Source organism: Copadichromis virginalis, linkage group LG9 (assembly GCF_057382275.1).
Source record: "Copadichromis virginalis isolate Kocher_CV1m ecotype Utaka linkage group LG9, C_Virginalis_male_GT1.1, whole genome shotgun sequence".
Classification (NCBI taxonomy): domain Eukaryota; kingdom Metazoa; phylum Chordata; class Actinopteri; order Cichliformes; family Cichlidae; genus Copadichromis; species Copadichromis virginalis.
In genome coordinates this window covers 35623307-35635508 of record NC_140626.1, presented here as the reverse complement: position 1 = coordinate 35635508, position 12202 = coordinate 35623307, and the positions used below count along the sequence as shown (strand labels likewise).

The 12202-nt window shown below is 47.5% G+C and overlaps 1 protein-coding gene across 2 annotated transcripts; it reads left to right on the top strand.

Annotated features, from left to right (window-relative positions):
* Window positions 1-3168: 3168 nt before the first annotated feature.
* Window positions 3169-9831, top strand: LOC146702426 (zinc finger Y-chromosomal protein 1-like). Of its 2 annotated transcripts, none has more exons than XM_085469102.1 (4): window positions 3169-3381; window positions 3833-4049; window positions 7707-8021; window positions 8227-9831. In XM_085469102.1, exons 1-4 carry the CDS (start codon window positions 3208-3210, stop codon window positions 9609-9611), a joined length of 2091 nt encoding a protein of 696 aa, XP_085325228.1. In that variant the 5' UTR covers window positions 3169-3207; the 3' UTR covers window positions 9612-9831. The 2 variants fall into 2 exon arrangements, with proteins under 2 accessions (XP_085325228.1, XP_085325226.1); XM_085469100.1 differs by having other exon boundaries at window positions 3830-4049.
* The last annotated feature ends 2371 nt before the right edge of the window (window positions 9832-12202 follow it).

The following is a 12202-nucleotide window of genomic DNA, read 5'->3' as shown; positions in this document are numbered from 1 at the left end:
ACGCTGTGGTACCGGCCTGCTTCAAATCCACCTCCATCGTCCCGATACCCAAAAACTCCAACCCATCTAGCCTCAATGACTACCGCCCAGTAGCACTCACCCCCATCATCACTAAGTGCTTAGAGCAGCTGGTCCTAGCACACTTCAAATCCTGTCTCCCCCCCACCCTGGACCCCCACCAATTCGCATACCGCCGGAACAGGAGCACAGAGGATGCAGTCTCCATCGCACTGCACGCTGTCCTCTCACACCTGGACAACAACACCTACACCAGAATGCTGTTTATAGACTTCAGTTCAGCATTCAATACAATCCACCCCTCACAACTCATCAGGAAACTGACACACCTGGGCATCAGTTCCCTCATCTGCAAATGGTTACTGGACTTCCTGACCAACCGCCCCCAACATGTCCGGCTGGATAACCGCTGCTCATCTACACACACACACAAGGCTGTGTGATGAGCCCTTTCCTCTACTCCCTCTTCACCCACGACTGCAGACCTGCTGATGGTTCCAACACCATCATTAAGTTTGCAGATGACACCACGGTGATTGGCCTCATCAGTGACAACGATGAGGCCGCCTACAGGGAGGAGGTGGATCGTCTGGCTGAGTGGTGCGACAGAAACAACCTGCTGCTTAACACCGAGAAGACCAAGGAGCTCATCGTGGACTACAGGAGGAATGCTGACCCACATCCACCCATCCACATTAAGGGGACGGCTGTGGAGCGTGTGAGCAGCTTCAAGTTCCTGGGAGTCCACATCTCCGAGGATCTCACCTGGATGACCAACTGCTCCAAGCTGGTCAAGAAGGCTCACCAGCGCCTCTTCTTCTTGAGGACTCTGAGGAAGAACCACCTGTCCTCAGACATCCTGGTGAACTTCTATCGCTGCACCATCGAGAGCATCCTGACCAACTGTATAACAGTCTGGTACGGGAACTGCTCTGCCTCGGACCGGAAGGCGTTGCAGAGGGTCGTGAAAACTGCCCAGCGCATCGCCGGAGCACCACTTCCTGCCATAAAAGACATCTACAGGAAGCGGTGTCTGAAAAGGGCTGGGAAAATCATCAAAGACCCCAGTCACCCATCACATGGACTCTTCACCCTCCTGCCCTCTGGGAGGCGCTACAGGAGCCTCCGGACTAAGACCACCAGGTACCGGAACAGCTTCTTCCCCACAGCTGTCAGACTCCTGAACTCTGCCTCCTGACATCTGACCCACGTTAACACATGGACTGAACATACACACACCCACAATGGACAACTGTACCCTCAAACACTCAATAATAACATGGACTGAACCACCACTCACAACCACTAGCACTTTATATAGCCTCTGTAGAAACTATCTACACCCTCACTTATCTTAACTGCACTGTGTAAATAATCATTCTGTACATTCGATAATCTTTAATCCTACAACTGTTTACAACTTGCATAGTTCCCATTTCTGTATAGCTGTATATCTCAGATTCTGTAAAGTTATTTATTTCATATTCTGTATAGTTTTTCATATTTATATCCTGTTCATAGCCTGTACATAGCTTGTACTCACTACAGCCTGTACATACTTATAGTTATAGAATATTCACAACATACTTCATACCGTGTACATTATAACATACCATAATAGACCCATTTCTGTAATATACTCACATATCTATATTATTGCTAATATATATTGTAATATATCTATATCACTAAAGGACTTCTGGATGGATGCAAACTGCATTTCGTTGCCCTGTACCTGTGCATGTGCAATGACAATAAAGTTGAATTCTAATTCTATTCTATTCTGTACCAGAACGCCAGCTGCTGAACCACATCTCTGTACGCTGACTCGTCGTTGCTGCTGATGAGTCCAACCACGGTTGTGTCGTTAGCGAACTTGATGATGTGGTTAGAGCTGTGTAGGGCGGTGTAGTTGTGTGTCAGGGGAGTGAACAACAGAGGGCTGAGAACACAGCCCAAGGAGCTCCTGTGCTCAGCCTGATGGTGCTGGAGATGTTGTAGCTGATCCAGATACCACCATGATACTCCCTGATGATTTAGTAGATTTCACACTACTGAACAAAAAGAACAAGAACAGGGGTTTTTATCTTAAACTCACATACAGTGCAGGAATATATTAATCGGTATTACAGTTATGTCAAAATCTACACAGATGCATCAAGGAATACAGCCAACCAAAGCGGGATAGCATTTATTGTTCCTGAATTTAAGGTAGGGAAAAGGATCAGTGACGAGTTAAGAGAAATTAAATAGCAGACAGAATGGCAAAGGAAGCTACAAAGAGACCGCTGGTGGATGTGGATATCAGTAGGACAGAGAGCAAGAGTAGAATACAGCATAAAATGAAAGAAAGGTGGCAAAAGCAATGGGAGGAAGAGAGTAAAGGATGAAAAATCCAAAGGAAAACAGGCGAAATGAGAAGCAGAGGAAGGAACAGGAGAGAGGAGACGGTTATAGCTCGACTCAGATTTGGGCACACTGGTTTGAATAACATGTTGTTTTTAATAGGAAAACACTGTTTAGGAAAGTGTGACTGCAATAGTGAAGAAGTAAAATGGTAAATGGCCTGTATTTGTATAGCGCTTTTACTAGTCCCTAAGGACCCCAAAGCACTTTACACAACCTGTCACACACACATACACACTGGTGATGGCAGCTACATTGTAGCCACAGCCACCCTGGGGCGCACTGACAGAGGCGAGGCTGCCGGACACTGGCGCCACCGGGCCCTCTGACCACCACCAGTAGGCAACGGGTGAAGTGTCTTGCCCAAGGACACAACGACCGAGACTGTCCAAGCCGGGGCTCGAACCGGCAACCTTCCAATTACAAGGCGAACTCCCAACTCTTGAGCCACGATCGCCCCAGAAACAACACAACATGTTTTAATGCATTGTCAGAAATATGATGCTAAAAGAAGACAATTGATCAGAAAGCTTGGTGATATGAAAGTGAAACTGGACTACCTTGATTTATTTCACAAGAACTCTAGAAGTGAAAGTTATCGGGCCATATTTTGGTTTTTAATTCAGACTCATTCGTTTGGGAGGATTTGAATTGTTTGTTTGTTTTTTGTCATTTCGGTGCTCACTCCACACCAGTTGGTAGCGGTAATGCACCATTTTGCTGTTTGCCAACCGCCAATAAACAATATAAAGAAGAAGAAGAGTTCCCGGTGTGGCCGCTGAGATGGGGGCAGCACTGAGCTGCTGCAGGGGAAGCTACAGAGGAGCAGAAGAAGAGCAGCAGCAGTGCGTGTGCGGCCTGCCGTTCCGCTGTGTTTCGCTGTTTTCCCGAGTTTTTGGATTCATACTGAAGCTGTTCTCTGCTCGCAGCTCTCCCCCCGGATTCCGCCGCTCTCAGGTACCTGAAGCCGCTCCGTGGCTCCTCTGCCGGTCAAAGGGCCGTTAGCCTCTGCTAGTTGCTGTTAGCATGGCGCTAACGGCTATCATAGATAAACATCAAGTTATTGATCACATTATTGATGAGATTGTCGGTGCCTGTTAACGGTCAAGTTACTGATCTTCGGACGGGGCGTGGCTGTGTAATGAAGCGCAGTTTGCGCTGTTTTAGCGTGTGTACGGTGGCCGAGAGGAGTCTAACTCCATACGCTCTTTAAAGCCTTCAGAGTGAATTCGTGGTCACGTGGTGCAGCTTCAAACATTTAAGCGGTTAATTCTTATCGATTGGAAATCGTTGGTTATCGATCTGAGTGACTCTTCGCGCTTCAGTCTGAGTGGGCGGAGTCAGTGTGACTACTTCCTGTCCGGGTACCAGCTGAAATAACCTGACGGTGGTTTGTTCGGACCAGCAGGGGGCGCTGTGGGAGATGGAGCCTCCCGCAGAAGAAAAGCAGCTCTTCCTGCTGGGAGCTGCAGGAGAGGAGGAGAGGAGGAAGGAGGTGGGCTGCCAGTGGGAGAGCCCCGAGGAGGACAGGAAGGAGGTGGGCTGTCAGAGCGAGGCGGCAGAGAGGAGGGACGCCGCCGTCCAGGTGGACCTGCTGAGTCAGCAGCTGAGCTGGAGACACTCAGGTGAGAGCGCCGCCCTGCAGGTGGAGGGAGGAAACTTTCAAAGAACTTAATGGGGGGAAAAAAGATTTTATTTAAATGTTAGTTTTAAACTTTATTTAATATGTAAATTATTTGATTTTTAGGTTTCCCTAAAAATCAAATAAAATCAGAGTCAGCTGATCGTGACATCTGATCGTCTTTACTATATTTTTGCTGCTCGTTAAATAAAATTATGTTCCGGTTCTTACTGAGGTTCACCTGAACTTTTCACCTGCTGCCATCTTTTGTTCTGAAGCCCGTTGGTTGTCACCTGTTGTCGTCATAGTGACGGGTCCAGTTGGGCGGTGCTTCCTGCTCGCTGGTGTGGGGGCTGGAGCTGGTTGTGTTTGCACTTCGTGCACGTCGCTGAGACTCCCAGGTTTTTGCTGGTCGGCGAAGCTTCTCTGATGGATTTTGGCAGTTTGGGGTTTAAAGGTGTTTGATGGTGCGTCTCCGTCACGAGAAGCTACTGGACTTAATTCCACCTTTACCTCATGGGCTGCTTTTAAGGTGGAATGTTTAATCAGTCAGCTTAGATCGTTGCGTCAGTGCTGATAGATCTAATTTAGTCTGAACTTTGAAGTGAGGTGCTGAGGCGCTCGCCCCTGAGCATCTTCGCCCCGATCCACTGATTGAAGAAGAACAACCCCAGGTTTCTCTTCAGCACTGTAGCCAAGCTGACAAAAAGTCAGAGCTCTGTTGAGCCAACCATCCCTTTAACGTTAACAAGAATATTAATAAGAACTGATTTTAAGAAATAATTACTACAGAAGAAGAAAAGTGGTGGTCGGCCTCCCTGTAAACCGCCCTCAGAGGTTATGATTGAACCAGGTTTGTTTCAAATGGATAGAATAGAATATCATTGTCACATGTACAATGCGATTTAGAGCATCTACTCAGTGCAGACATGTAGAAATAAGGAGGGTGAGGTGCACAATTCTTCTCCACTGTATACATTTGAATAAAAAAATATCAAATATAATTATTAGAGGCTTTGTAATTAATCTCAATTAATCGCACAAGAAAATTTGCTCCGAAGCACAAATGTTTTTATTTATTTTTTTAATTTTAAAGGAATTTAGTGTGCGACAGAATCAAATAATAGACATGCACATGACTATTGTAATCTCAAGCTCTTTTAATTTATGGGGAGAAGGCATTTAAACTACATTTCAATTCAAAACAGAAACAAAAATAATATCACTGGATAAAATTGGAAGACTTAAAATAAAGTGTTACTTTAAGTACATTTTCAAAATGATATCGTCTTTAAATAATAATAATAATAAAAACAAAGTGCAGTTTTTCTTCTTAAAAAAATAAGGCAGAAACATAAAAGGTTATTTGAGCAGCTTCACCTTTAAACTCTGAGTAACCTTAGCCAACATTATTTTGTACATTAGGCTAAAACAGTGTGATCATCGAACATTTTAGTGCAAAAATAACAAACCCGTTGGACTCACAATACCTCCATGCTTATTTACTGTCGGTCTCTTTCAGCCAGTTACTTGGACAAACTAGCCTGTTCACATGTTCAGAGCAGCTCTAATTTTGTTGCTATGTTACTGTAAGTGAGAACAGTCTGTCACATGGGACAGAAGTGGCAGGACCAATCAGATACTTGCAGGCCAGGACAGAAGGTGTAGGTGGGTCGCTGCTCAACTGGACCACCACTGCAGCATGCAGTCTGTCTGGCTGATGGTGGATTCTGCTGTGTACAAACTCAGGGCCCTTTTACACAGGGCTTCCTCATCTGAATCAGAGAGGAGGAGGCTCTTTGTCTTTGCTGGCTCCTTTGTGGTGGCATTGTTACACTGTTACTGCAGCAGAGCTGGTCCAAACCTCTTCTCGCTCTCCCCTTGCAAGACACTCTAAATCAGTGGTCTCCAACCTTTTTTGCACCACGGACCGGCCTTTGAGGTGTCCCGGATAAATACAACAAAATAAAATGATAGGACCAAGGCATAAACGGTGGTATTTTGTATATAAAATAATAAACGCTAATTCACTGTGTACTTGTGTAACTTTATTAGCAGCGTTCTCCTGAAATGCGCCAGCAACATTGAGAATAACATCCTCCTCTCTGCCCTTTAATGCTCTCTGGTCGCTATGGTAACGTGTGCATTCTTCTTCCAAAATAAGACACACAACTACAACACAGGAAAAGACCCAGGGAAACCGAGTTAACGATAAAAACCCTGAAAACCATCAGTTTCACACCCGAGCCTCAACTCTTGCAGTCCGGTACCAAATGACAGTGGTCCGTGGCCTGGGGGTTGGGGAGCACTGCTTTAAATCCTTAAAGTGTGGCTGAAGCACAGCAGCTATCGGGAGCCACTGATGGTTGGGACAGGTCCTTTGTGAAGGCGGTCTTAGATTTCACCATGTAGTTTGAGTCATCATCAGAGACCTCCATGGTGAGATGCAGGTGGCAGAAAGCAGGTAAAACCACTGAACATGAGACATGTCTCACCTCCAAGAAGCTCAGCCACACACCTGTAGTAGACAGTTCAAGAAAGTCGTTATTCATCTCCACAATAACTGTCAACTACAGAGCGTTTTGAAGAAACAGTAACAATAAGTTAAAAATAGTTTTATTTACCTGCATGGCTCAACAACAGTGGCCAGCGTTTGGTGGTTTACCAGCTCTGGTGGAGTTAAAATGACTAGCTTGTGCTTTTGTTTGCCCAAAGCAGCAAAAACAACCTCTTGATACTTTAGCAGACGAGACACCACATACAGGATTGAATTCCACCGTGTGGAAATATCCTGTATGAGTGGCTCTTTCTGTTGCCCCAGTCTTGTTTGCTCCTGGTGTAGTTCCTCCATATTTGCAGGGCTGTCTGTAATACATCTCATTTTGCTTTTCAGTGTCAAAAAGGCAGTTTTCAGGCAGTTGGAAAGTTGGATCACCTGACGCAAACTGTAGCACCCCCTATCTTCTACCACTGGTAGTGGTCTACAGTCCAGAGCAATCCATTATGGGAGATAGTAACATAGTTTGTCCGATGTTGACTTACTAATTATGGTCCTGAAGCCAGTCATTTCATCAAGTTTGGTCAGCTCCCACAGTTTCTGTGCTCCCTGAAACATGTTTTGCATTTAGATGGTACCGTAAGGTTGAAATGCTTTGGGTGGTATCCAAACTCGTTTTTGCACAGTTTGCACAAAACCTCACTTTTATCAAAGCTTCCATTGGGTAGTCTTTGGAAATGAAATTTGCCTCTGATCAGTCCTAGCAATGTGCTTTCTTCTGATTCTTTGTAGCTTTGTTTTGTGCATCACTGTAATTGGTATAAAAGGAAATCATGCACTGACAATAGTTCCCCTTTGCTTGGAATGCAAAGTGCGATTAAATTAGTAACTTTAAAAAAAAATGAATTAATCACAATTAACGCATTAAAGTCCCACCCGCAATAAAAATATTAGAAAAATAAACAGTGTTTGCATTTCCAGTGTGGGCTATTGCAGGTAAATTAAATAGTGCACAGTAGTGATAGTGGTGTTTGTAGTCTGTGTATTACACGAATAAAACCATGATTAACCCGTCAGTGATGATTCTGTGGGTCAGTTTGCATCTCAGACTCAGATTCTGAGTCCTGGTCCTCGTCCCGCTCTGACGCCGGTCTTTGTGTGCAGGCTCGTCTGCGATGCTGCTGCAGTGCATCGCCGTCCGAGCTGACGGACCAGACGGGGGCGCTCTGCTGCAGCACTGCACCACCAACAGGACCAGAACCAGAATCATCCGCCCCGCCCCCAAACTCTCCGATGAACCCACCCCAGCCAAGTCCAGGACTCAGAGGAGACGGTTGGTACCTCAGAGCTCCAATACTGACAAAAAGAGTCGCCGCCGCCACCACGAGTCATCTGACACTGACCAACAAGAGGAGGCGGAGGTCATGACAGTGGAGGAGGACGTCACAGCTGACCCCACCTGGACTCCATCTGAAGGAGGTGAGTCAGATTTTACTGACGTTTAATATTTGTAGCTTAAAAGTATTAAAATTTTTATTTCCACTCATTCACATTTTTTTTAGACTGCTTTAACTCTGGATTAACTCGACTTTAACTCGTCGTGAGGTTGTTTTTTACTCTTGTGTAAATCAGGATTAATCTGATGTTATCCTTGGCTTAAGTCTTTCCTCTCGTGTCCCTGCAGGTGTTGCGCTCCCCGCGGCTCCCGGAGCCCTGCCGGCGGACTCCCAGGATGTGGCCGCAGTGAAGCTGGAGCTCGACAGCACCGTGTGCGACGTTTGCGGCAAAGTGATGAAGAACAAGTCGAGTCTGGCTCGCCACTCCTTCATCCACACGGGGAAGAAGCCGTTCGCCTGCCACCTGTGTGAACTGCGCTTCAATCGCCGCGACAACCTGCAGCACCACCTGAATCGGCTGCATCCAGACGGCGTCGCCAAACGGAAGAAACAGCGGCAGGTTCAGGCGTGGCTGTGTGCCGTGTGTGGCAAGACGTTCAGCTGCCGCTCGCGGCTCAAGACGCACGAGGTCATCCACTCGGGGGTGAAGCCGCACAGCTGCGACCTCTGCCCCAAGGCCTACATGAGGGCCAATGACCTTGAGCACCACAAGAAGGTCGTGCACGTGGACGGCACCGCCGAGCCCCCGCGGCCGAGCTCACTGCTCTGCGACTTCTGCGGCAAAGAGTTTAAGTGCAGGTCGCAGCTCGCTGTCCACTTCCAGACGCACACAGGCGAGCGGCCGCACCTCTGCGACATCTGCGGCCGCAAGTTCGCTCGCCAGTACCAGCTCAAACGCCACAAAGTCCTGGTCCACAGCAACCATGTCAATGGAGAAGACAGCCCACTGGACGCCCCGTTTGCCTGCGGCGTGTGTGGGAAACGGCTCAAATCTGAGGTGCTGCTCACTGCTCACGCCCGCATCCACACAGGTGACAAGCCTCACCGCTGTGGCGTCTGCCTGCGCAGCTTCCAGCGTGCCACCTGCCTCAAACAGCACCAAGTCCGCGTGCACCTGCGGGTCAGGGCGGGCGACGCCAGTGCCAGCCGCAGGAGGAGCACCGCCACCTCTGAGAAGGCGTTCCCGTGCACCGTCTGCAGCAAGGTGTTCAAGTTTCGGTCGCTGCTGGCAAGCCACTCCACCATCCACAGCGACGCCCGGCCCTTCGCCTGCGACTTCTGCAGCCGCCGCTTCCGCCGCCTCAGCCACCTGAAGAGGCACCGAGAGGTCGTCCATGCCAATGGGGCGCGCCTGCCGCAGAGTTTCGTCTGCCACATCTGCGGCAAGGACAAAAAGTGTCGCTCGCAGCTTGCCAGGCACGTCATCATCCACACCGGGGAGCGCCCGTTCGCCTGCGACCTCTGCTCTGCCCGCTTCAACCGCCACGGCAACCTGCAGCAGCACAGGAAGCGCATGCACGGTGTTGGGACACCGCCAGACGAGGAGGCCCCGCCCATCCTTTTTGACGACGACGCGGTTCTGACGTACAAACAGGAGGAGACAGTGGTGGACTGCGCGGCAGAACTGTCTGAGGACGACATGGACGCCGCTCAGCAGCTGGACGCCACCTGACAGCAGTGAGCGCGCTCACGGAGTCTTGATGCACCCGAGCAGCTCTGCAGGGTTTGACAAACAGACGGAGCTCTCAGAGGGTCTCATGATGTTCAAAGACAAGCAGAGGCAGCTGATTGGCTGGCGGGCTGGTCTCAGATCAGCTGAGATTATGGTAGAAGGAGTTTGAATCAAACTTTATTTGTCTGTATCATGGTTTCATTAAAGATGGTTAAATCACTGCTTCTGTGGTTTCTCAAGGTTCAGTCACATGATTTCATTAATATTGACGGTGACCAATCGGTGTGGAGGAGGAGTGTAACTGTGTTATCTTTGGCAGTTTAAAGGGTCAGTTAAAGAAATGTGTTTGTGTGACTGCTGGGAGCAAAGAGCTGACAAAAACAACATACACCTGGCTCTTTGCTCAGGTGTGCAGACACAACACTCATCCCTCGCGTTACGAGCCTTTTAATGCTTGAATGATTGAGTTCAGAGACATGTCACACTAGGGCTGCTCGATATAACGATATATATCGATGACGATATAAAAACATCTGTCGTTTCATTTTACGCTATCGTTTGTTTCGTGGTGTTGCAAAATAAACTTTACGGCAATATTTGTTCATGTTCTGATGTCACTGTAGTTATTATTAATTTCTTAAAGTTCTCTCTTTCTCTTATATTTAATATAACCACACTACGGACAGACAAGCGCCTGTTTTTATGCGTTGTCGTTAGCAACAACGAGGGTAAAACCACCGCGTGTCCGCTTGTTTATTTTCCACATAAAGCTTTCACAATAAAGCTCAAGATCCTGTTGAGACTTTTCAAAATAAACTGAATCACGTGAAAGATGCAGAGTGTTTACGGATGAGAATCAAAAAAAGATGCCAGGTGCTAAAAAATAAACCTTAGAGTCAAACGTTAGAACAGGCTTTTCCCCGCAGCACGCCGTGTAATAAATACAAAGAAAACGGCGCCGTTACAACTTTTGTCTAAAAATGTATCGTTTCATGCATCAGTTAAAACACTCGACTCCAGCTACACGACGCTCAGCTGGAAACACTTCAGGCAGGTCGAGCTGCCCGAGATTCACAGAATTTACAGAAAATGTTAAATTTGTGTGATTTATATCGTTATCGGGACGATAGATGTCTTATATCGGGATATGAGATTTTGGTCATATCGCACAGCCCTATGTGACAATGTCAGGTACAAGTAATGGACAGGAGTGGAAAAAGCAGTCAATGTCCACAGAAGACCTGTATAAAGAGATAAGGGGTGGCTCAAGACTTTTGCACCTGTTGTCTCGTGTAAATAGAAACCTCAGTCCAGCTGTGAGCAAACAGCTATGCTGCACACAAAGAAGTCAAACATCACCACTGATTATCTGCAGGTACAAATTTATTCACATGATCTCAGACAGTTGTACAGCTCAATGATTGGTTCACAGCTCAGCTGTGTCCTTGCAGGGGGCGCCATCCATACAGCCTCTGTGACCGCTGAGCGCCAGCACATTCAGGTAAAATGGACCCAGCTGGACACTTTATTCTCCAACCAATCAGAACATGCAGAAACCTTCACATCAGGAAGTATCGACTCCAGCTGACGGAGGAGGCGGGGTCTGTTGTTATATCACAGAACCAAGGTTATAGAGCCGGGGTGGGGAACTCCAGGCCTCAGGGTCCGGTGTCCTGCAGGTTTTAGCTCTCACCCTGGGTCAACACACCTGAATCATATGATAAGTTCATTAACAGGCCTCTGGAGAACGTATGGTTATGGTGTAACCTTGGTTCTATTAGTGAGAGACAGGAAAAGACCCAGGGAAACCATTACATATGTAACGGTGTGGAGAGTCTCGATATGCTAGGGAACTTCAGGGCACGTTGAGGAGGTCATTTAGCCATTTGAATCAGCTGACACATCTAAAACCTGCAGGACAGCAGCCCTGGAGGTCTGGAGTTGGACAGCCTTGGTTTAAAGTGAGATGCAAAGCTACTGGCACATTGCAGACAGGTGGTGTTACACAGCAGCAGGTTAGAGAAGTCACCTGACCCAGAGACTGAGGCCATTCAGCTGGTCTCGCCTGTCCCAGGGTCAGGTGATCAGCACGTTCTCACGCCCCGAATCACATCTTGCTAAAGCGAAACTATCTCACGACAGACTGAGCTGCAGCGACAGTGTAACACAAACAGTATTTAAAGTAACATTTGGATCACCACCTGAAATCACCGACATTACAACAATAAAAACACAGAAAAACTCCACATTTATTACAGGAACATAAATGTGCAGAGGCTCCATCAAACACAGACATGTGACGTGTTCTGAGCATGAGCAGACTCGTCTGGTTTCTGCACATGCTCAGAACACGTTCAGGTCATGTTCATGTCATGAGGCGAAGGAGCTGCAGCATCGGAGGCCTCATTAAACCGAAGCACAGAAGGAATGATGTGCAAACACGTCAGCCAGGTATCAGGGTGAAAACAATCCGCCTCAGGCTCCGCCCCCAAACCACATTAGCCATATGTCTGTGAAGGTTCTCAGTCATCCAGGTCATCGTAGTCAAAGGAGCTTGCAAAGAAAAGCGTCTGGACTTCTTTAAGTTACTT

Excerpts from the sequence above, each read along its gene's own strand:
- LOC146702426 (XM_085469100.1), top strand. The coding sequence starts at position 3,208 with ATGGGGGCAGCACTGAGCTGCTGCAGGGGAAGCTACAGAGGAGCAGAA. Across the intron at positions 3,382-3,829 it reads CCGGATTCCGCCGCTCTCAG|CAGGGGGCGCTGTGGGAGAT; the intron begins GTACCTGAAGCC and ends TGTTCGGACCAG. Across the intron at positions 8,022-8,226 it reads CTGGACTCCATCTGAAGGAG|GTGTTGCGCTCCCCGCGGCT; the intron begins GTGAGTCAGATT and ends GTGTCCCTGCAG.